This window comes from Leishmania martiniquensis, chromosome 7 (assembly GCF_017916325.1).
Source record: "Leishmania martiniquensis isolate LSCM1 chromosome 7, whole genome shotgun sequence".
NCBI classification, from domain to species: Eukaryota; Euglenozoa; class Kinetoplastea; order Trypanosomatida; family Trypanosomatidae; genus Leishmania; species Leishmania martiniquensis.
In genome coordinates, this window is record NC_090142.1 from 517579 (window position 1) to 542941 (window position 25363).

At 61.4% G+C, this 25363-nt stretch overlaps 6 protein-coding genes across 6 annotated transcripts; all 6 read left to right on the forward strand.

The window, feature by feature from the left end:
* Positions 1-1465: 1465 nt before the first annotated feature.
* LSCM1_07366 (uncharacterized protein) lies at positions 1466-3922 on the forward strand (the record flags this gene model as incomplete). Its single annotated transcript, XM_067324739.1, has 1 exon — positions 1466-3922. One exon carries the CDS (start codon positions 1466-1468, stop codon positions 3920-3922), a length of 2457 nt encoding a protein of 818 aa, XP_067181096.1.
* An 8636-nt stretch (positions 3923-12558) lies between these two features.
* On the forward strand, positions 12559-13047 carry LSCM1_07368 (uncharacterized protein; the record flags this gene model as incomplete). The annotated part of the gene is made up of 1 exon (XM_067324740.1): positions 12559-13047. The coding sequence occupies one exon, from the start codon at positions 12559-12561 to the stop codon at positions 13045-13047; it is 489 nt and encodes a 162-aa protein (XP_067181097.1).
* Positions 13048-14056: 1009 nt separating this feature from the next.
* On the forward strand, positions 14057-18055 carry LSCM1_07369 (uncharacterized protein; the record flags this gene model as incomplete). Its single annotated transcript, XM_067324741.1, has 1 exon — positions 14057-18055. The coding sequence occupies one exon, from the start codon at positions 14057-14059 to the stop codon at positions 18053-18055; it is 3999 nt and encodes a 1332-aa protein (XP_067181098.1).
* A 535-nt stretch (positions 18056-18590) lies between these two features.
* On the forward strand, positions 18591-18938 carry LSCM1_07370 (uncharacterized protein; the record flags this gene model as incomplete). The annotated part of the gene is made up of 1 exon (XM_067324742.1): positions 18591-18938. One exon carries the CDS (start codon positions 18591-18593, stop codon positions 18936-18938), a length of 348 nt encoding a protein of 115 aa, XP_067181099.1.
* A 1724-nt stretch (positions 18939-20662) lies between these two features.
* LSCM1_07371 (uncharacterized protein) lies at positions 20663-21787 on the forward strand (the record flags this gene model as incomplete). The annotated part of the gene is made up of 1 exon (XM_067324743.1): positions 20663-21787. One exon carries the CDS (start codon positions 20663-20665, stop codon positions 21785-21787), a length of 1125 nt encoding a protein of 374 aa, XP_067181100.1.
* A 517-nt stretch (positions 21788-22304) lies between these two features.
* Positions 22305-22877, forward strand: LSCM1_07372 (uncharacterized protein; the record flags this gene model as incomplete). Its single annotated transcript, XM_067324744.1, has 1 exon — positions 22305-22877. The coding sequence occupies one exon, from the start codon at positions 22305-22307 to the stop codon at positions 22875-22877; it is 573 nt and encodes a 190-aa protein (XP_067181101.1).
* Between the last annotated feature and the right edge of the window lie 2486 nt (positions 22878-25363).

The window sequence follows — 25363 nt, forward strand, 5'->3', positions numbered from 1 at the left end:
TCACCATCCACTCGATTCCGCGCTCTCTGAGCTCTGCGTCGATGGCAACACGCACACCACTCCCGTCACCCCTGTTGTTTCCTCCATTGTACGATTACATGTCTGCTGTTGTTAGGTATGCACACGTGCACGAATGTGTGTGTGTGTGTGCGCTTGCGTATCTCTCTTTCTGGGTGCGCAGGACTGCCTTTAGACCTTACGGATGTCCATTGGTCGTTGCTTCTTCCCTCTCTTTCCATGTGTGTGTGGGCGCTCCGATTCAGTGGTGTAGAGGGGGTCAGATAATGCGGGGGCGCATGGGTGAGTGCAGGGGAAACAAAGGGAAAAAGGGTGGTGATGGGCTATCGCACTGATACCCCTCTCCCTCCCCAGCTCTCTCTCACACCCGCTGCTGCTCTACTGGCGCCCCACCCCTTTAACTCAGCCACACCAACCAGGAGCGCGAGAGTTGCGAGGAGGAGCCGCACAGGGCGTATGGGAACCCGCTCTCCGTCTCTCTTCGCCAATGTTTGCATGTTAGATGATGAGCCCAAACAGGTGAAGGCAGATGCTCCGCAAATCGGCATCTCTGCATGTGCCACCGCTGGTGTGAGTTTCCTGTGCCCGGGCGCGCTCACAGGAGCGGGAGGGGGGAAAAAGGGGAGGGGCAATGTGTGGGGTGGGGCGGGGAGAAGTGGCTTTGCATGCACAACTGTCCCCCCCTCTTCTCTATCCCCGTACCCCTGCTCACGTCAGCCTACCCGCCCGTAGTCACGGCCGCCATCTGCCCCCTCCCCCCTTCTCTTTCACATGGACGGCGTGCAGCAGCACATAGAAAACAAAGCCCATCGAATAAAGGACACGAAAGGCGAACAGCTCGGCATGACAGTCGCCTCATCTCGCGTACGCCCTCCTTCTCGAATCTGTAGCCCTTATTGAGGCCGTGGAGAGACGGCAGGCCTGCGGTTTCTTTAGCAGTTCAGCCATGCGTGTCGCATCGATGCCTCTGTCCCATTGCTGGGTGCTCCTCCCCCCTTCACCGTTTCTGATACAATCGCTTCACTTCCCGGTGAGCTTCTTTTCTTGTGTGACCTTCGATGTATGTACTCCTGCGTGCAGGCGCAAGTGCGCCTGCGGATCCGTGGCTGTTAACGAAAGTCCGCATAAAAGGGGGTGACGCGGCTGCCGGACGCCCTGCGCAAGAAGTGCTTTCTGACCAACCGTCGACCCCCCTCACACACACACACACACAGTCTCATCGTGCACCCATTCACTGCTCTGCAACTACAAGCACCTCTGTGCGGGCGCGCTTTACCTTCCGGAGAGAGGGAGACTTGCGGAAGCGGCGGTGGCACATCTGAGGTTTTGTCCCGTGTCGCTCTCTCGCTCATCTCGCCCAGCTCCTCCGTCTCTCTCTCTTACGCCGATGGCATCACCGCCCCCGCCCGCGTTCGGCTGCGAGCAGCAGCAGAGGTGCACATTTTCCATGCACTGCAAGCGCTCCCTTCACCCGACGCTGACGCACCAGTTTGATGTGACGTGGCCGTGGCCGGGACTGGAGCGCAAAGGGCAGCCTCGCGCCTACAGCGTGGCCAGTGCCGCAGAGGGTGCTGTGGACTCCTCCACAACACAACAGGACAGCATTTTCAAGGAGGAGGAGGACGAGGGAGAGGAGGGTACGCCCGCCGCGCCGATGCCCGACCGTGACGCTTTCACCGCGGCCGACCGTAGCGCGTCACCGCTTTGGCGAGATCGACGCCGCTACGGGTGGCCAACATCCATTCTCGATCTCTCAGGTGACCCGTTCCTTGGCCAGCACGAGACTCGTCGCGCCAGCATGCTTCTCTCGCCAGGCTATCGCTGTCTCTTACCCTTGGTCGAGCTAAGCGAGCCGGAGCAGCTGCAGGACAGAGCCGGCGCCGCCTTCTGGCGCACAGCTTTCAAGCCGCCTTTGCACAGGGCGCAATCCTTTGAGTCGACCTCGTCGCTTAGCGCCGCCCGCTCGCCGCCGCAGTGTGCCGAACTTGTCATCGGCGAGCTCTCAGGAATTGAGCTGGCGGTTCGGGAGCGCCATGAGATGGCGACGACATCATCTCGGTACCATGGGCACCCATTCGTGAAGCCGCCATTTCTCTCTGGCACGTCACTCGGGCCCCGCCCAGTGGCCGAGTCCACCCCGGTCTCAGCCGGTGGGGGGGCAAGGCTGGCGACAGAGAGCCCCGATATCGGATCGCAAGGTGCAACGCGAGAGGAGACGGTGCCGGCGCCTGGCCATGGCCAGAGAGAGCCGTTGACTGTGCTGACCTTCTTTTTCTACACGATACCGTTCCGCATTCGGTGGCTCTCGCAAGTTGCCGGCCGCATTGTCGTCTCTCTGCCATGCGAGGAGCGGCTGCTGACCTTGCACGCACCCCATGGAAGTCGTGACTACGGCGGCGCGCCTTACCAATCTCTTTCGTCGGCGCCTGCAGCTGGGAGTACTTCTCGGAGCGCGATCATCGCCATGTCGCAAGTGCACAGCTACACGTTGCCGCGCGGTGTAGTTCCACTGGATATTTCGGAGGTGTTTGACCGCCCCTTCCTCGCCGTTGGCACAGCTGAGCACGGGGTGCTGCTGTGCCACCTTGACCCGTCGACCGGTGTCATACAGGGCATCGCGCGCTGGATCTCACTGAGGGGGTATGGAAGCTCGCTGTACCCCGTGACCCGCCTCGCTGCGGTGTTCCCGGCGCGTCGGCCGGCGCCCGCGACGGATCGCTCCCCATCTTTTACCTCACCCCCCTCGTGGGTGCGGCGCGCCCATACCCTCGAAAGCCTCAACGACGGCGTGCTCGTGTGCTCCTCGCCTTACGAGCCTACGGCCGCTGTGGTGAAGCTCGGCGCGGCCGCAGAGGGGGTGGTGGAGGACTTCCCCGTCATACGCGGGGTCGACACCGTCCTCGACGTCAGCGCGGCCGTGCAGCCCGATTTGGGGCCGCTGGTCTGCACCGTCTCGCGGAAGCTCCTACGGTTGCGTGTCATTGAATCGCCGACGGAGGAGGCGGAGCGGCGCACTGCGCTTCTGATGAAAAGACTGGAGGGTGGTCTTGCCGATCGTGCGCCCCCGTGCCTGACGTACGACCGGATGGCGCGACTCGAATGCCCGCTTCTCCACGTCGCTGCAAGCCCCGCTGTCTTGCAGTCCTTCACCGAGAAGTACGTGAGCCGGCGCAGCTACACGAAGCACTGGCAGTTTGTGGTGGATGGCGCGAATCGGGTGGTGCTGCTAGACCGGACGGTGAGCCAGTACACTCTTCACTCCACCTTTCAGCTATACCGCTGCGGCTGGGGGGCTAGGGCCGGGCGCGAGGCACCTGCCGGCTCCTTCGTACCTGCCTCCCCCACGGCGAGCAGCGGCAGCGGGGGCCGGGGAACGCCGCCGTGTGAAAGCAAACGGGCGTGTGCGCCCGGCAAGGGCGACGAGGCGCCAGCTGACGATAGTCACGACAGCACGTGGCTGTCGTCCCCTTCGCCGGCGCGGCTCTCGCCAACTACTGCTGATCGGCAGAAGCGTCCACGATCAAGGCCGACGATTTCGAAAGGGAAAGGGGCGTCTGGCCTCACTGCCAAGCGTCGTCGCTCATCGGCTGCGTTGTCCGCTCCTGTGAAGACGGAGGGGGACGACGACGACGACGGCGACGCATCACCTGGCAAGCTCCCATCCCTTTCCGCCTTTGCCTCTGCGGTCCCTATCGAGGATGCCTGCAGCGGTGTCGTGGTGACGTGTGCGCGGGACCAGACCATGCAGGTGGCCGCTGCACACGATCGCTACTATATTTCTCTGGTCACGTGGCACATGGGCCCTTCAACCTCAGCACATCCACCATCGACACCCTCCTCTGCGGCAGTTGCCACGACGGCAGCTTTGGCTGGACACACAGAGGCCCATGCAGGACCGTCGTGACAGGGGGAAGGTGAGAGGGCCAGAGAGAAGCGGCATCGCTGGCTGCTGCTCCTTCCATGCACGGCGCCTTGAGTAAGAGGTCTGTGCAGAGAGATGCGCGCACAAATACATGACGAGCCGCACAGATTGCGGTTTCGAGCCTGTTGGTTTTCCTGTACGGGCACAAATAGATGCCATAGGCAGCGAGAGGGGAAACATGGGAGTGCGACAGAGTGATGGGCCGCAGAGAAGATTCAGCTTGTGGTGGTGTTTGAGGTGCGAGCGGGGCGCGTGGAGGGGGGCAGGGAGGCGACAGGCGTGTGCTCGTGTCGCATGCTCGGCGACTGTGTGTGACTTCGCATGTGTGTCTCTCGTCTGAGCGGAGAGTCTTATCGCCTACCGCCTCGGTCAGCGAAGCCGTGGTGCCTTGACTCTTCTCTCGCCCCTACGCCTCCCTTCCCCCCCTCACGTACCACGGCCACTCGGGCGCCGATAGCTTTGAGTTGGACGGCTCTTCCTTTATGCGGCCCCCATCTCCTGCCCCCCGCCGCTCCCTCGTCCATGGCCGGCCGCGTGCTGACGGTAGTGCGGCTCTGCCCACCGCCTCCCTCCCATTTCTCAGATGACTTCAGAGGTGCAGAGACAGAAACGACTGACGACCGTCTCTTCTTCGCCCTCGGCTCCCCGCGGTGCTGCCGCGCATTTCCATTCGAACATCTGTGCGTCGTCTATGGAGCCCTCTTATGGTCCCGCATGCCCACTGCGCCCCTCCACCGCCTTTCTCCTCTTGTGCGTCGATCTTCCGCTCTCACTTCCCACTCTCAGCGTTCGGGGCAAGCAAGGTGACCGCACGCCACACCCCATACGTGAAGAACACGCCTCGGCGTTTCCACCACCATCATGGAGAAGTTCTACGGCATGGAGGTCTTCGCTGGCAAGACGGCAAAGCCCAACATATCGGCTGATCGCGTGCTCCGTGTGACACAGGTGGCGCTGCCCCCAAACGCGTCGCACGCTATCACGCTTCTCGTCAAGACGCAGGGCAAGTCGTTTGTGCTCGCAACACTGGACCCGCAGCAGGCGCTCTTCCACATGAGTGTGGATATGCTCTTCAGCGGGAAGCAGGAGTTGACGTTCACCTGTGAGGGTGAGATTGGAGCCGTGCACGTCATTGGGTACACACAGCTAGCGGGGGAGGAGGACGACATGGACGACGGCGATGACGATGACGACATGGACGACTAGGCCGCTGCGTAGTGCTGGTTTTGGAGTGCGGATGTGTTAGTGTCTATGTTGCGCATCCGCGTGCGCAAGATTTTTCGCGTGCCTGAGTAAGAAGGCATCTTGTAGCTTATCGTCCGAGGTGGCTTTGGTGACGCCGGTGGCCTATGCCACGTGCGCGCGCGCTGACGCCGCTGAGGTGGTTGACATGGACATTTGACCTCTGGCCAGCATGACTAAGTGAAGTGGAAGCGCCTAATTAAGTGGCCGCGGTGACCCTGCAGTGACATTATGGCCTCTCTGAACGGGTGGACGACAGTGTCTCGATCTGTTCGAGTGGGTGGGGAAGAGGCTGCCATCTGCAGCCTCACCGGGCGTATGGGTCATCTCCCACCGTCATGGTGCGCGTTCTGCTTCTTTCCACGGCAGCGAACCAGTCGGCCGAGGCGCCCTCCACAGGTTTCCCCTCCCCCTCCCCACTCATAAACCCACGGGCGTGCGCAGCCCGACGACCCCCTCCCTTGTCAGCCCCTCTCTGGGCTGAGCGGAGCACCGCAAAGGGTAGCGACCACAATGGAGGGGGGCACAGAGCGCCTCCGCAGTGCCGCGCTGATGTGCGGCGGTGTCGGCTATCGGCAGAGACCCCTCAAATGGCGCAAATCGGCCGTGTGTGTGTGTACTCAATGCACCCCCGCTTTCCCTCCCTCTCTTTCACTGCCGTCTGTTACTCTCTCTTGACTGTCCTTCCTCTACCCCCTCCCCCCTCCCCACGTTCTCTCCCACCGTGTGGGATGTGCAGTAACACACGCTCGCCCCCCACCCCACCCCCACCCGCTCGTCTGCTGAACTCCCTGACGTCATCGCGCACCCCCTTTTTTTTCACTGGGAAGCACTTGACGAACGAAAAGTCCCCCCTTTTTGCCCGCCTTTTTCGCGCGCGCTCTCTCTTCGCACACGTTACGCTCTAAAAACAGCGATTTCCGTTCTTGGCCTTTTCGACGAACGTTCTGCACGTGTCTCCCCCTCCCCCTTTTTTGACGTTTAACGCCTCCGTCCATCTCAGCAGACAACAGAAGCGGTCTCTTCCCTTTACATATCTCCTCATTATTTACCTTTGCCTCTTCGCCTAAGCCTTCCTAACTGACCGGCACACGAGCGCAGAGAGTTAACTGCCCCCGCCCCCCTCACCTCACCTCACTTCACTCCAACACAAACACACATACACATCCGTTCTTCTCTATCCATCTGACCCCCCAGCCCCTTCCCAGTGTTCATCATGGAGGGCTTTTACGGTATTGAGGTGACTGCCGGCAAGCAGGTGAAGCCGAAGATCCCGGAAGAGTGCGCGCTGCGCTTGACTCAGCTCGCCGTGCCCGCCAACGCGGCCGGTGTGGTTTCTCTTACCGTATCCTTTGAGGGCAGGCAGTTCACGATCGCCACGTTGGATCCCAAGAAGGGTATCTACCAGATGAGCACCGATCTCGTCTTCACCGAGGCGCAGGACGTCTCCTTCTCCGCACAGGGCGCCGGCGCTATTCACGTTACCGGCTACGTGCAGCCGGTTGGTAATGACGACATGATGGATGCCATGGCCGGTGAGTCGGGTGAGGAGGATGAGGACGATGACGACGACCTGGAAGAGGTGTCGGAGGCGGAGAGCGATGAGGTCGCCGAGGCTCGTGCTGCAACCGCGGCTGGTGAAGAGGACAGCGACGAGGAGGTTGATGGCGACCATGACGAGGAGGACGACACCGACGATGATGACGAGGACGACGAGGAAGATGGAGAGGAGGGTGAGAAAATGCCCCCCGCCGACCTCGATGACAGCGACATGGGCGAAGAGGACGAGGAGGATGACGAGGAGGATGACGAGGAGGGTCAGATGAACGAGGACGACGAGAGCGATGATGAAGACGACGACGAGGACGACGATCATGTGAACGTACCACAGAAGTTTCAACGCACAGAGCGCGGTGGCCGTGGCGGCGATCGTGGGGGATTCCGCGGTGGCCGTGGTGGTGATCGTGGGGGGTTCCGCGGTGGCCGTGGCGGCGATCGTGGGGGGTTCCGCGGTGGCCGTGGTGGTGATCGTGGGGGGTTCCGCGGCGGCCGTGGCGGCGATCGTGGGGGGTTCCGCGGTGGCCGTGGCGGCGATCGTGGGGGGTTCCGCGGTGGCCGTGGCGGCGATCGTGGGGGGTTCCGCGGTGGCCGTGGTGGTGATCGTGGGGGGTTCCGTGGTGGCCGTGGTGGCAACCGTGGCCGCTATTAGCCAGCGTGTATGTGCTGGAGTAGAGTGAAGAGCGGTGCTGGCAGCGGCGGAAACAGCGGAGGGCACGCCGGACGGAGGAGGGCGAGAGGCGAGAAAGCTCCCTCCGTACTCGCCGGCCCACCTGGCCCTTCGCCTTCACTTTCCCCCCTGTCGTCGTCTCCTCTGCACTTCGGATCGCCCAAAGTGTGTTTTTCTTTTTTTTCGCTCGTTAAGTGTTTTCTCTTTATGCGGTGTTTAAGTGATTTTTTCTCCCCCTTTTTCGTATGTGACGTCGGTAAGAGATGTCTTCTCTCTTTTGTTTCTGTTCGGTTCCTCTAAAAAACGGTCAAAGAAGGGCGCCGCCTCTCCTCTCCTCGCCAGCGACGGGCCCGACCCCAGAAAGGTGAGCCCGCCGCAGAAAAAAGGAAACACAAGCGGCCTCGGTCAGGAGAGAGGGGGTCGGGGTCGGGGCCGGGACGGAGGGGTGTGTGTTCGCCTTGGTGTTGGTCTGCCTCGCTCGAGGACTCCGCCCGCACACGCACCGGCTCTTCTCGTCTCACAGGCGCCTCGGCCTCGCTTTCCGCTTGGCACTTTCCTCTTCAACCTCTCTTTCGTGACTCTCCCTGCAGGTTTGGGTGCTGCCCCTGATGCGCCTCCGTCGCGTCGGCAAGTGGTTGCCACGTGGAGGGGATGAGGGAGAGAGACGGACGGAGTGGGGCCAGCCTGAAGTCTCTGGGAATGATGGGCGATGCGCAGCTGCAGCAGCTGCACTTTCCCTTCAGATTCTCAGCGCCCCCCCCTCCTCTCCTCTCCTCTCCACATCGGCCTCCCCTCGCATGCACTCACGCAGAGTCATGGAAGCTTCCCAGTCTCCGTCTGGCAGCCAAGTGACGGAGGCCATAGAAACGGGCCAGCAGAGAGGAATCGGCTGGTATGGCTGCGCGATGGCCCCACCCTGTGCGAAGACGCGTGTGCGGATGTCCTCGTCAAGAATCACACCGGCGGTTGCTTTTGGGGGCTGTAAAATTAAGCTCTTTTCGCTCACGTCGTAGTCTGCTTTCTCATGTGCCGACGTTGCGGAGGGGAGGGCGCTGTGGTGGTGGCGGCGGCGGCGGATGAGTGAGGATCAGAGCTGACGTAGCTACAGTGCGGCAGGCGAGGGCGTCTCCTTCGACAGTGAACAGAAGAAACGTGTGCAGCAGCCGCACTCGATAGCACGCACGCGCACTGCCAAAAGGAAGAACAAAGAGAGTGGCGTAGTGGGCACGCTTCCACGTCAACATCTGTAGTGTGGCTCCACGGTGGGAAAGGGCGAAACAGCGCGCCTCAAGGAGCGTCGCAATGGCTCAAGACGAGCCTCGGCGCGCTGCTAACGATGTGTGTATAGGTGCCTGTTGGCGAGTGTGGGTGACGTCCTGCCCACTGCCGTTCGTTTCTGTGCTTCATGACGGATCGACGCTTCCTCTTTTTTTTTCCAGTTTGTCTCGTGCGCTTTAATGCGGCAGGAGCACGTCCTCATCATTGGCTTGCATTCGAGGTACTGTGTTGCGCTCGATCTCCTCACGATCCTCCTCACCGTAGGCTCCCTTCCCTTCTCCCCTGGCCGCCACTGCGTGCCCTTGCCCTTCTTTGCTTTCGCACCGGCGCGTTTGTGTGCGACTGACGGCGCAGCTTCGTGGTGGGAAGCGATAGGATGTGAGCGAAGGAGAGGGGTGGGGGGAGGGTCAGCCATCAACGGTTGGGAGTGGAGGGGCACGCAAAGAAGACAAGAAACGAGCGACGAGAGACATGTTCCGGCTCTGAGCGAGTGACAGGCGCGGTACCCCTCCAACCACACAGACACATACGAGAGAGAGAGCACTGAGCGCCAAAGACTTCGACTTCCCCCTTTTCCTTCTTTGTGTGTGTGTGACTGTGTTGATGTTGCGATGCTTGAGCCAGCTCGTCGAACGAATCTGTCCACTCGCACGTGTGTCTGCCTGCGACTTGGCTCTGTCTCCCTGTCTCCCTTTATTCTCCCGTGCGTGTTCACGCGGCGTTCCCTCGTTGACCTGTAAAATGCGCGCGCAAAATAACGCGCAAACAAAAAAAGAATGCTGCAGCATGAAGGCAAAGCGGCGAGGGTAATGGGATGGGGCGGCTCGTGCCTCTCTTCACGCGCGCGTCATGCGCGCATGGAGAAGACTGAGTGCCCCCTTCCAGCGAGCAATGACAAAAAAGAGTGTGGAGGGTGGGCAGCCGCCTGCGCTTGAGGGAGGAGGCAGTCGTCTCCGAAACGGTGCGCCATGTGTGTGTGTGTCTGTTTGTTGTCGAGGCGTCACATAACATTCGCGTGCCTTTGGGGTCTTTCTGCCTCCCCTCCCCACTCCCCTCCCCCCACCGCGAATGGCCGCTGTGTACCGCACACTTTGGGCGGACTCTCTCCCTCTTCCCATGCCGTTCACCTCTCTGGAAATGGGAAGGGCACACAACGGAACGCACGCACCTTTACCCGCGCTTCTGCCGCACGTACTTTTTCCTTTATTTTTTTTTCTCTCTGCTGATCACTTCGCAGCTCTTCTTCTTTTACACGGAAGGGACCTCCCACTGAGACATCTTGACGACGGCATCACCATTCTCTCTCTCTCTCACACACACACGCACACTCCTACCTGCCACTATGCAAGAGTTCCACGCGTTCTCGGTGTCTCCGAATAAGGAGCACAGACTGGACATTCCGGAGGGGTGCGGTTTCCATCTCTCTGTCCTCTCCCTCCCGCGCGGCACCAACGGCAAGTCGACAGTATACGTATCCGCGGATGGCAAGTCGTACGCGCTGGCGTCGCTCGACTCGCAGCAGAACGTCCTTCAGGCGCCGATGGACCTCATCTTCAACCACCAACAGAAGGTGACCTTCTTCGCGAAGGGCTCGGCCACCGTGCACTGCGTCGGCTACCGCCAGGCGCTGGACCTCAGCGACGATGATGACGCGTCTTATGCGATGGAGGACGGAAACGATGACACGGACGCTGAAGGAGCGGTGAAGCTGCCGGTGGACGCCATCACGAATGCCGAGAAGGCAAAGAAGAGGAATGCTGTTGCTGCGAATGACTCGGAAGAGGATGACAGGGCGCGTGAGGTTGAGGATTCCACCGACAGCGGCGAGGACGCGTCTGCAGATGCGACGTCGGATGATGAGGATGACGGAGAAGAAATGGACGAGGATGAGGAGGGCCACAATGACGAGGAGGACGAAGAGGAGGGGGACGAATACGAAGAGGACGAGGAGGAGGAGGTGGACAGCGACATTGCTGAGGATCCGAAGGGGATGCAGGCGCGCCACGTCGACCCTACCGCCCCTTCTTCGGAGGATGAGGAAGAAAGTGACGGCGACGAGGAGGACGAGGAGGACGAGGAAGAGAGCGACGACGGGATGGACAGTGATGACCTCGCAGCCATGGAAGAGAGCGAGGGGGATGAAGAGGAGGAGGCGGGACCGCCGATGAAGGCGATGCGCTCCGAGGGCCGTCCCAACGGTGGCTCTCCACAGGGCCGACCCAATGGCAGTTCTGCTCAGAGCCGACTCAATGGTAGCTCGCCTCAGGGTCGTCCTAACAGCGGCTCGCCAGAGGGCCGCAAGAGCGGTGGGGGCTCGCCGCAGGGCTTGAAGAACGGTGGCGCCTCGCAGCAGGGCCGCCGCAACTTCTGAGCCATCTCTGCCGCCAGGTGGAGCGTGGCACGGTGATGAAGCGACGCGAGGGGGCTGAAGGAACTGGCGGTGTCAGACGCGGCTGAAGTGGAGGCTAGGAATGGCCAGCGAAGGTTAGCGGATGCCTATTCTAAGCTTCGCGTTCTCGTGTATCCCTTGTATGTGCTTGCGTGCGGATCTCCTCCCCCCCGTGTCTCCCTCTGTGTGGGGTGACTGCCCCCTGTCGGCCTGAGGGCTTTCCCTGTTTTCTTTTTCTCACCTCTTAACGTGTAACTTTAACCCTCTCCTCGCTGTCGTTGTGTTGCCGTTGGCATCGCTGTGCCATGATGGCCTTTTTTTCTTCTCTCAACGAACGTGTTGAGCCAACGATGGGTGAGGGCGGCGGAGCGTGTCGGAACACCTTCTCAATTTCGGATCTGCTGTGGAGCATTTTACGCGTCTTTGGCCTCTGTCGCCATATAAAGTGTTCGCACTCCCCCCCACACACTGCAGTCTCCCTACTCCGCCAGTTGGCCATCGTCTTCAACGTTCGGTCTCGGTGGCTGTGACAGGGAAAGACGCGCGGAATCGGACCAGAAAAGCAGAAAGAAAGCAACGGATGCGTGCAGGACCGTCAGTGAGGGCGGCCGTGCCCTTTTTGTGGCGGTTTGGGTGGGGCGGGGCGGGGCGGGAGGACATGCAGTGTCCACTGCGGATATAAAACGTTTTCTTTCCTTCTCTGTTTTCGTCTCTCTCTCACACACACACCGCGTCTGCGCCCTCCGCCCTCCGCCCTCCCCTTTTTTTGTGTTCTCCCGGTTCTCGTTGTCGTGTTGTCGCAGCGCCTTCGCCGTCTGTCTCTGTGCTATTGTGTGTGTGTGTGTGTTTGCGTGTGTGGTCGCCGTGCCCTCTGCTCGCCTTCTCAGCCACGCACGCCTGGCGGGCACAGGAGGGTGGGGTGAGGGGGCGGGGAGCAGAAATGTCCAAAGAGGTGAGGGTAATCGTCAAGCACAGATAGTTTCCGACTTACAGTCATAGCTCGTGACCGTCTAGTACCATTCGGGGGCGGAAATGCGGCTCCATATCGTTGGCAGAACGGCATGTTGAATCACGTCTGCAGCTGTGTCGCGCCACGAGCGAAGCAGTCAGTAGTGTAAGAGGAAGTCAGCGTAAAAAACGAAGTTTTGGGTGGTGGTGGTGCATCGAGGTGCATCATTATGCACGGCCTCGTCTTTGTGCGCATGATTTGACAGCGACAAGAGAAAACGGGTGGTGGTGGTGGGGAGCCATGGAGTAATGGGTGGCACTGTTAGCCCCTCAGACGAGCATTCTCCTCCTCCTTCGCTTCTGCCCTTCAGCACTTCATTTCTTTTTCCCGCACTACTCTGCCTCGCTCGCTCTCTCTCTCTCGCTTTTTCTTGTCGTCTTTGGAGTGGTGCGACTACATGCCAGTTGGTTCGTGCCACCGGCCTGCTGCCTCTGCTGCTTCACGCCTTTGCAAGAAGACCTGCTTACACGGTGATGAACGAGTTAGCGAACCCCAACCCGACCGTGTTTGAGCCCACGTATGACCCGCTCAAAGGCCGCACCGACGCAGAGCGCGCGGCGGAGGACGACGAGGACACGGCGGACCCTATTGATGCATGGGAGGTCTTCGAGATGATTCGACGCATCCGAGACCCTGAGCATCCCAACTCGCTCGAGCAACTCAAAGTCGTCGAGCCGTCGCTCATCACCGTCCATTGGGAGAAGCGGCACATTCGCGTTCTCTTCACGCCGACGGTGCCGCACTGCAGCCTGACCACCCTCATCGGTCTTAGCATCCGTCTGCAGCTTGAGCGATCGCTGCCCGAGTACACGAAGGTTGACATCTACGTCACCCCCGGCACCCATGAACAGGAGGAGCAGGTGAACAAGCAGCTCAACGACAAGGAGAGGGTGGCTGCTGCGTTGGAGAACCGCAATCTGCTGAGCGTGGTTGAGTCTTGTATAAATGAATTCGATGCGTAGCCGAGCCTTCTGTTTCTGATTGTCGTCGGCAGGCGGTGCCGGTGTGGTGATGGCTGCGCGCGTGGCGCGTATTTACCCGGAGGCCGATCGACGTTCGGTGACTGCTAAGACGCCGCGTTTTTTTTTTCGCTCTAGGACTCCTTTCATCGACTTCTGTCTGCGGCTCTACTCAGCTCACGCGTCTGTGCGGTACCTGGAAGCGCGTGCTGACGCGTATGGTGCGCCGGCGCCTTTTTTAGCGCGCAGCATCGCGTGCGAAGCGGCGTGACATGCCCCTCTCCTCTCTGTTCCAAATGGTTGAAAACAACGAGTGCCGTTCGAAGGTCGTCAGCTCAGCTGGCGGTGATGCTGCTGATGGACGCGTATGTGGGCAGCTGGAGCTTCCCTGCACACGCCTCTTTGCTCTCGCTCGTGTCGGTGCCTCGCAGCACAGGCGCCGGCGTTGACTTTGCCTCTCCCCATAGTGAGCGCGCGTTTCTTCACAAAGGGCAGTGGCGGAAGCACGCGCTACGGATATGATTTGCATTCACCCCGCGTCTCTCTAGGAGGCCTCCCCACGCCTTCCTTCCGCTTGCTGTCCGTTCTTTTCTCGCACCGCTCCCGCCAATGCCCCCATTCATCCCTCCCTCCCTCCCTCTCTCTTCCCTGTCTGTGCCACCACAGTGCACCGTATGCGTGAACGAGTTCACGGTGCACGTGCACAATTCACTACAGCGAAACCAGCGCGTTTATCTGGCCGCGCAGTCCTTTCGTTCGAGTGGAGAAAACGCGCGCGCGTGTGTGTCGCCTCCCCCTGCCCCGCCCCTCTTCCTGCTGCTGCATTGATGGCATCTTTTAGGTTTATCAGCACCACCGCCGCCTTTTTCCCTCCTGCGTGGTGGGGGGGCATAGCTGCACTCGGCTGCCCCATTCGACGTTCTGCGCACCCCTGATGCGCAGCTGCTCACAAGCCCCACAGATCTGTCGCTACTCTCCGCGGCCGCAGCCTTTGATGCGCCGAGCGATGGAGATGGAAGCACCGGTGGCCCAGCAACTGTCGCAGCAGACAAGTGGCAGCGCACCTGACTCCTCCATTCTTTTACCGGATACCGACAACTTCAACGACCCCCATGTCTTCCCTACGCCTCTCCGGCCCAATGGCACCCACTCCACCTCTTCCATGCCGCTGCTCTCGATCCGATGCAGTGGACAAGCGTCGTGCACCTCGTACAACCACGCCACATGCATTGGGGGCGCGTTAGGTAGGAACGTGACGTCAGCCTCATCGGACTCGCCGCTCTTCACGTGCACGAGCGCGCCGCTTTCAGGCTGGGAGGCACGCAGCAGCGCCTCCCGTGGCGACACACAAGCCACAAGGCCCACAGAAGGTACGCAGATGCCGAGCGCCGTGGCCGGCGTCGCAGCTGGTGGCGTATCCTTGCCGCTGCGAAGCTCTTTCGCACTCCCATTGGAGGTGCCGAACTCGGAGGGCGTACGCGAGCTCGCCGCCGTTGAGAAGGCCTGGGATGCGGAAGAGGTGCACAGTTGCATGACACTGTCTTCCACCGAAACGTCTCCAAGAACGCCCCCCGTGCAGGCAGCGGCGTCACCACCACCACCGCAGCCGCGGCTGCTCCTGTCATTGCCCAGCAACGAAGGCCAGTGCGGGCCACACTCGGCAACACCACAAAAGGCGGAGCGCTCCGCACAGCTGCTCTCCTGTGACCGTTCGATTCTCAGCCTCTCTACGGTGATTACTTCGCCTGCGATGACGGGCACGACGGCCGTCCACACACCGGCTCCCATGAGCCCGGCACCGTCGAAACCGCCGGGAGGTCCTTCAACAGTGACCCCGACTGTGACGCTGGCGCACCACGCCGGAGTGTTGAGCGACGCAGGAAAGCACGGCGTGCAGCAGGAAGCACATGAGCGGCCCTACGTGCTGCTCGACTCCGAGTTCAGTGGTAGCGCCACCAGCTCGGACGCCGCCCCTCTGTTGAGGTCGACAGAGAAAAAGGTGCCGTATCGATCCCTGCACCCGAGAGAGGGATGCGCACCGCCATCGAACGGTGTGGCCTCGAGTAAGGACGAGACCGAGGAGGCGGCGCCAGCGGCGCCGCCAGCTGCCATCACAACCGCGACGGTGGGCTCGGCACTCTCAGAGGAGCAGCGCTACGCCTTTCACATGGCAGTGGAGGAGCATCGCAGCGTCTTCATCACTGGTGGTGCGGGCACTGGCAAGTCACACTTGCTCCGCACCATTCTTCACGCCTTGCCCGCCTTCTCAACTTTTGTCACCGCGACGACCGGCATCGCCGCTCTCAACCTCAGCGGCTCGACGCTGCACAGCTTTGTCGGCTGCGGCATCCCCAATCAGAGGAGCACGCGCGACAGCCTCCTGAGCCTCGTACTGAGCAAGCAGCGCTGCGTGCGAAACTGGCGCGTTTGCCGTGTGCTTATCATCGATGAGGTGTCGATGCTCAAGCCAAGCTTTTTCGAACTGGTGGACTACATAGCTCGCCACGTGCGCAACCGCCCGCGCGAGCCGTTTGGCGGCATCCAGCTGGTTCTCTCGGGTGACTTCCTGCAGCTTCCGCCAGTGTCGCGCGAGCGGCGCAGCAGAAGCCCGCAGTTCTGCTTCGAGACGGAGACGTGGTGGAAGGCGAATCCAACAGTGTGCCTTCTCTCAACGCCGTTCCGCCAGCGAAACGCGCGCTTTTTCGCCATCCTGAATGAGATGCGCTTTGGGGAGCTGCAGCCAGAGTCGGTTGAGCTGTTGTACTCGATGGACACGACGGAGCGGGTGCACTTTGTGCGTCGCACAGACGCCGCTGCCAGTATCAAGGCGGAGGGCGACGTCGGGGGACCAGAGTGCATGCGAGTAGGCCTCAAGCGGGAGGCAGATGTGAGTGCCCAGTCCGCCGTGCTCGGCGTGGCCGCTTGCAAGACAGAAAAATCGGCCACAGGGATGCAGCAGACGCGTCTGGAGCTCGTCGACGGCCGTGGCCGCGCCATGAACGCCCCTTTTGACGGCTACACAATCCTCCGCCCCACCCGCGCCGAGGTGGACGGGGAGAACGAAATGTATTATGCGCAGCTGAGCACAGAGGTGTTTGTGTACCGCGGCTTTCACACGGGCAGGGGCGACTTTCCGGAGGGCACACTGACAAGGGTCGTGCAACTGCGCAAGGGCTGCCGTGTGATGCTCATCAAGAACTTCGACCCTCGGCTGGGGCTCGTCAACGGCAGCACCGGCACCGTCACCGACTTTGTCAGCTTCGCCAAGGGCTATTTCTTCAAGACGCAGGGCATCAACGCCAACGACGCACGATCCATCTGCCTTGGGCGAGGCACGGCTATGGAGCAACCGCACACGATGCTGCCGGTTGTAGCTTTCAACCTGCGCTCTGGCGATGGGACCATGACAACGCGCGAGATTGTTGTGGAGCCGCAGGAGTGGAAAGAGATGCTCGGGTCACGCGAGGTGTCACGCTCTGTGCAGATCCCGCTTATCCTTGCTTATGCCATCACGATCCACAAGTCCCAGGGGCTGTCGCTGGCGCAGGTCGACATCGACTTTCAAAAAGTGTTCGAGTCCGGCCAGTCATACGTGGCGCTTTCGCGTTGCACGGATATGGGCTCTGTGCGGCTGCACGGATTCGACCCCCATCGCGTTAGCGCCAACGCCACTGCTCTCGCCTACTACAAAGCGTTGGACCTACACCAGGAGCGGCTGCGCTGGCGTCAACGTCATGCGCCCGAGGTGGCAGCCGCCGAGGCGGCGGCGGAAGCGCTCAGCTGCACCCCCTACGGGTATGTGCTTCCACACGAGGCCCGGGCACCGGCACACTACAGGGGAGAGGATCGGATGACCCAGCTGAGATCCTGCTCAGGCAGCTCCTCCTCCTCCACATCGAGCGGGGACCATAGCGGCCCCGATGGCATCAGTGATGCGAGGCCTCTCTGTAGGCGAAGAAGAGCGAGACATAGCGGCGAGGGAGGGGCTATGCAAGGGCGACGAAAAAAGCGTCACCGGCTCGGAGAAAGCGGATCATGGGCGGGCGATCATAGCGCGGCGCACACTGGCACGTATGACGCGGATGAGCTCGACACGCCAGTAAGTGACGGTAGTGACCGCGACGCTGGCGACATGAACGAGGCGTTGCGGTTGGACAAGCTGCGGCGCCGAATCACACCGTTCCTGACGATGGCGGAGATGGTGAAGCGCCTGGTCACCCGGCAAACAATGCCGCTGCATGTTGTCCGAGACGCGCGCATCGTCGTCGACGTGCAAGCGCTGTTTCAGCTCATGACGGGGCCGGAGTCGGCAGCGGCGTTCGATGTGCTCTTTGGCGAGCGTGATAATATGCTTCGGGTGCCGGCGTGTGTGTACGCGGTCTTCATGGAGGCGGCGGCGTACCGGAGCTCTTCCGAGTCTCTCAGCCAGTCTGCGTCAGTCCATCTGCCCATGGGCGGGCCAAGCGGCCGCCACGGCGACGTGTTCATCGGTGAAAACGCTGTCAAAGTAGGCGCAGCTGGGGCGAGATGTAGGCCGGTCGATGCCCCGCTGCTGTTGGCCTCCGACATGGCAGCCGAGGCTCTCGCAGTGATGGAGCGGGCCAAGCAGGACTTCATTCTCGATGTCCAGCGACCAGGGCAAGCGTGCGCGCTGCCAGCGTCGGACCCTGGCTGGCTGCGATTCGCGGAGGTGCTGCCTCTGCTCCGCTGTCGCCCGTCACTGGACGCACTGACACACAGTGCGGAAGCTGAGGCGCCGAGTGGCGCGGGTGTTGCGTGCCGCGAGGTGGACTTCATCTTGAACCGAGATCCGCGCGAGGCTCTCCACCACCGTGCCATCCTCGAGTACGCCATGCACTTACAGGCCTCCTTCGGCGAGGGCGTCATTATTTGCACGGACTCCGTCCCACTGGCGGCGTACGCTTTCGCGTGGCGGCTGCGTGTGGCCTCTATCGAATACCTTTGCAGCAGTAGCAGTGGCGGCGGTGGGGTAGGTGCTTGGTGTGTTTGAGATGTGGAAAGAGAGAAGAGCCTCCCCGATGCGGACGTATCCACTGCATGGACGCGCCTATGTGCACGTGGAGAGAGATCGGTAGATGACGCGAGTACAAAGTGGCCCAGGGTGGTCTTCCAAGTGTGAGCAGCGAAAGCGATCCGTGCATGTGTGTGTGGAGAGAAGAGGGTGGTGCCTGCCTTACGGTGTTGAGGCTCTCTGCTTGACCCTTCCTCTCGCAGTACCCAGCAATGGCCTGTGGCGTGCACACAGAGGTGCACAAGGCAAAGCCAATCTGGCGCCGGGGACCATCGGCACCACATCCACTTCTGCCCCAACCGCACGACGCACCAACTGCAGCCAGGTAGCGTACTCGTACATTTGCCCCACTCCTCACTGCGTGTCTCTCCTCTTCTGTCCTCTCCGCTGTTTGCCGCCGACGACCGCACTAAAGGAAAGAGCGCACACACAAAAAAAATCGGCACGTCTCTCCCCCCTTTCTCTCCCCTTTCCTCTCCCAGTCCACCTCTCCCCCTCCCCCCCGAGTACGGCCATGCCCGCCACATCTTGGCACGCGCAGCACTTGCTGATCAAGCACAGCGGCAGCCGAAATCCTGTCTCCCGCCGCACGGGAAAGCCTACGACTATTTCGTACGAAGAAGCCGTTGCGGAGCTGCAGCAGTGGCTCTGCTCCATCAAAGAGGGGCAAGTCACCTTCGAGGACGCTGCTCGTCAGCGCAGCGACTGCGGCAGCCACGCCCGTGGCGGTGATTTGGGCTTCTTTGGCCCCGGGGAGATGATGAAGCCGTTTGAGGATGCGACGAAGTCCCTGGCGGTGGGAGAGATCAGCGATATTGTCGCGACCGACAGCGGTGTGCACATTATCAAGCGGATCGCGTAGCGCAGACGAACACGTCGGCGACTGGGCGAGGGAGTGGCTGGGGGGACTGCGGTGCCCAAGGGACATGCAGCAGCCCAGAAAGAGAAGGAACGGGGATGATGGGTGGGCCGTGAGGCGTGAGCGTGTGCCGCTGGTTCGTTTGGTTCGGTCTGCAGAACAGCAGACAGTGCACAGCTCGTTGACTTCTTTACCCCTGCACCTCTCTTTGCCCCCCCCTCTGCACCTGTGTGCGCAGATTCTGAGTGGCCCCCCTCTATTTCTCCCTTCCCGTCATCAGCCGCTTCCCTTTTTTCTCTGCAATGCTCAATGTTTTCACTCATCTTCGTAACGAAACTTTACCCACGATGATACCGCAGGGCATATCTGGCCGTGCCCAGCATCTCAGGGGGCCGAGTCCCCCCCTCCCCTCCCGCACAGAGCGTAGGGGGGAGGGGTGACCGTGCCCGGCGCCCACCGCATAGGGATCTCAGGGCGACGTATCGCTGCGGATGTTGGCGGTGAGGCCCTGCATAACGTCGCGTCGGAGCAGCCTGTGACAGCGAACACGCTTGCACGACACAGATGATGGGCAGAGTGTCGGCGTGACTCGAGCGCAGCGCGTGTGGCCCTCGCCGTCCATCGGCGTGGGGAGCTTGGGCCGCTCCGAGGGGCTCGACAGGTGACGACCCACGGAGCGTTGGAGGTGGGCAGCATGTGAGGGTGTGGCCGCTTGCAGCAGATGACGGAGCGAGCGGCATTACTATGGCCCTGTGTGTGCCGCCGCTTTGCAGCACCGCAGGAAATGGGCCGCGTGCCAATCCCACACGTGCACTGCACAACCGAAACGGTGGACCACATTGGGATGGCGTACGCAAAGACAAGAAAAGTGTGCGCTTGCGCATCATTGCTTGAGGTATGCAGCGACTGGGCGCTATCCTGCTGAACTGAGAACGGTCGTAGCGCTAATTCACAGGATGGTCGAGAGGTGCGTACACGCGCGCGCTTGCATACGCTCCCTCTCGCGCGTTCTCCCGGCCATCACTTCTTGCGGGGCCACAGCCCCGTGCTCGACTTTACCATGCAACTTGTGGCTGGTGTGATGCACATCATTGACGGGGCACAGCGGAGGGAGGAGGAGCGTGGCTGGCGAAGAAAGGCGGCGAAAACCTTCTCTGCACGCCCTCCTTGTGTCGTCTCAATGCCTTCACCGTGATGCACTGCGAGGGCTCCTTGTATGCATTCATCGCATTCTCTTGCTACCCTCGCCCCTCATTCCACCGCTTCTGCCGCGCACTATGGGTATCCTCTCGCATGCGCCGTCATGCTTGCTGTGTGCTGCCGCCGCGGTGAGCTGTTGAACCTTTGAGTTCGGCTGCACATTCTCCTCGTTCATCGCGTCGCACCCTCTCCAGCAGTGGAAGGAGCATGTGACCCCTCCCCGTTCTCCGGTTCGGCTACGCACACTTTATATCTGAGGTGCGCGTCCAGAAAAGGGGGAGGCGCATTGTGCTTGACGGACTTTGGTGCTGTGCACCCGCGCGGGCGTACAATCCATTTTCGGCTGTCACCGGCCGCGCTCCGCTTTTTCACCCCTTTTCCGCTCTTGACGAGAGCATAAGGCGGTCTCCGGCGCTGCTCTGTGCTCACATCACCTCTCTGCACTGTCCTGATGGACCACGGAGGGGGGAGCCCTTAGCGCTGCGTTTCTTCTGCTGCAGCCTTCCGAGTAGGAGTCGCTATACTCGATGCGCTCTACGGCGGCTGCGTCGCCTTCCGCAGAGCAAGCGGCACACCTTCAGGCAATCGAGCAACAGCTGCAGGCGATGCGAATAGAGCAGGGCCGCTATCGTCGGTATTGCCATGCTTTGGAGGGTGTCTGTTGGGATTTGTTGGACGACTTGGGGGTGACTGGCAAGGGAGGGAGCGGCGTTCACGGGGAAGCACGAAAAGAGCGGTTGCCTGCAGCGGACGGCACCGCTGTGAACTTGCCGTCTTCGACACCGCCGCCGATACCGCCAGCAGCCACCCCGCACGCGAGTAGCGGGATGCGAGGACTCGATCGCCCATCCTCACACCCCCGCGCTGGGTCGCACACGATCTTGTCACCCTGTACGGAAGTGACACCCTCAATGGCTTCATCAAATCAGACAAGAGGCCAGCCGCATCTGTGCACTCCCCTCCCTCTATCCCAGCTTGACGCGGCGTCAACGCCAGGTCTGAAGCGGGGTGCACCGCGGTCTTGTAAGGCGGGCTTGCTCTCACCGCACGAGACACAGCTACTCTTCAATCGACTGCGGCAGCTACGCCAATGGATGAGCGATCTAGTGACTGGGGTCTCGGCAGCCACGTTTTCAGCACGTGCTGAGGACGGCTGCCGCGTTGGTGGTACCCTCAGCAGTCCCTCTGTAGCCCCCGCGGAGGTGGTGACGGATGCGTGCGTGTGTGGTGATGCGAGTACGTCGTCTTCCGCCCCTCCACTGTCACCAGGCGAACCGTCACAGGAGCTGGTGACGGCGCGCAGGCTGCACCGCGCGGTAGATGATCTGTTCATGCTCTTTACACAGCTTCAGGCAACACTGACGGACACTGTGTGGTGCACAAGTCATCCTCCTGCGCTCTCCACTCCAGCCCGCACGAATCAGGACCGCGACGTGGAGGTGGAGCGGCTGCGAGCCATCAACCAGCAGCTGCGGCGCATACTAAGAGGCTACGAGCAGTCGCACAAAGCCATCAAAGGGAGTTCTACGTTCCAGGCCTGCGATAACGGCAAAGCCTCTCGCGGCTCTGCAGCGTCGCTACCGTCGACACCCCCTCCTGGCTACACAGCCTCCAACGAGCCTGGTCTGTTCATTGCCCTGCGTCGTCGGTGAGCGCAGCAGTGCTCTGTAGTGCCCTCCCCTATTCCCTCCCGATTGGGCTCACTCCTTCGCCTTTCATTCGCGGCCTTCTCGTGCCGCGTCTGCCCTCAGGTGCGCTTGACAGCACTAGCGCCGCCCTAACAGCTACCGGCGGGAGAGGGAGCGAAGCGCGTGGAGTACCACGGTAGGCACTCGTGAAGGATTGCTGCAGCCACACTCTGCTGTTACGCTGCCCTGTTTCCGCCTGTGCTGTGCCGTCATCTCTCGTGGCCCCTGCCACCCCCCTCCTACGCGCTGGGGTCTTGACATTGGAAGCGAGAGCTGGCGGGGCCGCAACTCACGCATGCTCCCTCCCTCCCTCCCTCCCCCTTCTCCCTCTGCCTCGGCGTGCGCCGCACACACCTCTTTTCGAATCGCATCCCTGTACCGTTCACCGCCGCGCTCCTCAGGGCATCGCATCGCGACGCTCTCTCCTATACGTTTTCTCTTGGCCAACACCGCCTCTGTCACCGCCCATACCGCACAGGTGATGCGGTGCGCAACGCGCATTGGCCTCCACCAGTCAGGCCGCGCAGCTCGCGTTTGGGGACATGGGTGGCGTGGAACGTGCATTATCCGCGCTGTTGGCGCCATTCACGGCATCCAAGTGGGCAGCTTCGACCTAGCCACTGGTGCCTCGGCAGGGCTGCAATGCACCCTGACCACGGCGAGCTATTTTCCCGACGGCGACGGCGGCCTGTGTAAAACGAAGTTGTCGCTGCCGGCCCAGCCGGGAAGAGTGAGCGCACCGGATGCCTCAACGCCACTTAGGGCGCCGAACGAGGGTAACGTGTACACTCTACACATCATGGGGCCCACTGCGTTCGTTGACGCCGTCGCTGAAGCTCTCGCCGATGACGTTCTCGTCGGTATTGTTGGCAGGCATCATGTACAGCCGTACAACTTCGGGCGGTGTGTCAAGCACGAATGCCCGACTGTGCGTCTCTCCTTCGACCGTCTGCGTAGCACTGAGGACTCTCTCCGTATACTGCACGCTCCTGATGCCACCGCCGCGAGGCAACAGCTTCTCTATCGTGCGATATTCAACGGCGAGCAGCTCTGACACGGTCCTTTACATCATGGATGGGGGCGGGTGGGCAGCGAGAAGCTGCCTTCATCAGCGCAGCGAAACGGTGAGCCGAAGGCGACCGTGCGTACACCTCTTCAAGTCTCTCGCTGTGTGCGTGCGTCGCCGGCCGGTATGCGCCAATCGCGTGAGGTATGGGAAGCGTTGGTGATGGCTCTCAGGATGCCCCCTTGCGTTCATGCCGTAAGGGGGGGTGATGAAGCGACAAGAAGACGGAAGACGACGCTATAACGCTCTCGCAGACGTCCCTTTGGGGGCTTCGTCGACTGCATTCCGCCCCTCCCCGTTTCTGCCCCCCCCCCCGTCCTCTCCGACTCTTTGCCGCTGGTCGGGGCGCACACGCGCCGCCGGGGTCCACTCGCCAGCGTGCTCTCCGCCAACACTTCTTTCCTCTCCAGGGGAACGCAACGGAGCACCTAAAAATGGAGGAGGTGGTTGCATGTGTTGGAGGGGTCAAGGGGAGGGGAGACACAAAAGGGCCGCCGGACGAAGAGGTCCATCCAGAGCCGATTCGTGATGCGCGCCAAAACGTTCGGGAGAAGCTCCTTGCTGCGGGTTGCCGCTCCCTTCCCATGCAGCCTGCGCCGTGTCGCCTTCACGCTGGCGGTGCAAGGAGAACAGATGGCTCGACGGAAAGCGAGGGGAACATGCTGGACGAGGGGCTCCGGCTGTGCGCCACAACGCTCTCCTTTAGGGGGCCGCTGCCGCGCGCAGCAGTATGACCTCTCTCGCGCGGAGACGTGCGGCTGCCGCCACTCCCTTCCTCCCCCCCGCGGATGTGTAGCGGAGGCGCGACATCCACGCGTACCGGCCTGCACGCAGATGTGCGCGCGTAAGGAGGAGGCGGGTAATGGGAAAGTGAGGAGAGGGAAAGGCTCCATCAACACGGCGCTGAGCGCACTTCTTTGCCGAGCTCAACGGGCCGTACTCGCCCTTCAGCTCATACACTATGGCCAGCGGCATTATCTGCGTACCCTGCGAAATGTTTCGCTCTTTCCCGTCCACCGTCGCACGCTTGTCAGCCGAGCTGCAGACCCGTTGGGCACCTCTCCACAGTCACACGTATACCGCCCGCTACCGCTGACCCTAACACGGGCGGCTTGAAAATGGTGTGCACCGGCAGCTCGCACGACGGCCACTGAACCTCCGCTTGTCTCTTTGGTTCGCTTCCGCTTGGCGACGCGCAGGACGAGCAGGAGAAGCGCCCCTTGCACCTCGCTTCCTCCATAGGAGGAAGGGGTCTGCTGAACGCTCGAACTCGAGCTGAAAAAATAAAGATGGAGGTGAGCTTCAAAGGGCTCTTCAACCGATCCCCAGAGCAATGATGTCTCTTAGTGAATTTCAAGGCGTTGGGCGAGGACTGGCGAAGACCGCTTGCACTGCACGCTCGAGCCAGCGCCCTCGGCGTGACATTGCAACGCACGTTTGCCTCATCTGTGATCGATGCGCGCGTGTTGAAGTACGCGCTCACGCAATGCTCACCTTCGTCAGCGCCGACTCGGAGAGAATATCAGAGGAGTGCTGTCTCTTGACATGTCTTCTTGGCCCGTGCCGTACCGGCGTTGCTTTGGGGCACAAGCATGTACTTTCCGCAGCCATCAATCCTGCACGCACTGGGCACACCAGCGAAGCCTGCCTTCAATCACTGCGTGGGAGCTCCCAACGTCACAACGTCGGCAGGAGTGACAACGTTGGAGGCGCCGTCCACAGTGGCTGCACACTAGCCGCATGCGGGGCACAGGCGGCGGGTTAGTGTGGCGCGCCTCCCTTCTGCCTGGGGCCTGATGTAGTGCCAGTGACACCGTGGATAAGGCAGTGGGCGGCGCGCGCCGTCTGTGAGCGCTCTCATCTCGCACTCTGCCGAATACTGAGCCCAGCTGCTGAAGAGAGGCTATCTGACGAATGACTCGCTGAAGCTCTCTGGAGGATACATTGACGAATCGGTGGAGGTCACTCCCCTGCCTTCAATCTCTCTCTCGAGTCGACCAGGTGAGGTGCAGCATCGCAGGTGAGCGATGAGGACATGTTTGGTGGAGGCCCTGCGCCGGCAGGCGTGGTGGCACGCACGGGTAAAGCGCATCGGAGGAGCGCGAGGAAGTGCCTCTCGCTTCTAAGAGGGCATTCACGTGTGCGAAGGTGTGAGGGCGGCTCTCTGCACCCTTCTCTCTTTGTTGGAGCGCCCGTGACGAGAGTGCAAGGCGAGAGGACAGTGAAGGGCAACGGAGCATGGAGTAGTGCCTCTGCATTGTCCCCGCCACTCCAATGATGCCTGGCCAGCTATTTCTTCTTCGCTTCAGCCGACTCCTATGCGATGCGCATTTCTGAGCTGGAAGCAATCGGGCCCTTGTCAGTCTTTGGTGTCCCTTCACCACCCTTGATGACGCGCCACGAGAGCAGCCCTTCGGCGGCGAAAGAGAAGCGGGCCCGCAGGCCAGCGCAGTTGTGAGCCGGTGCCATTGAGA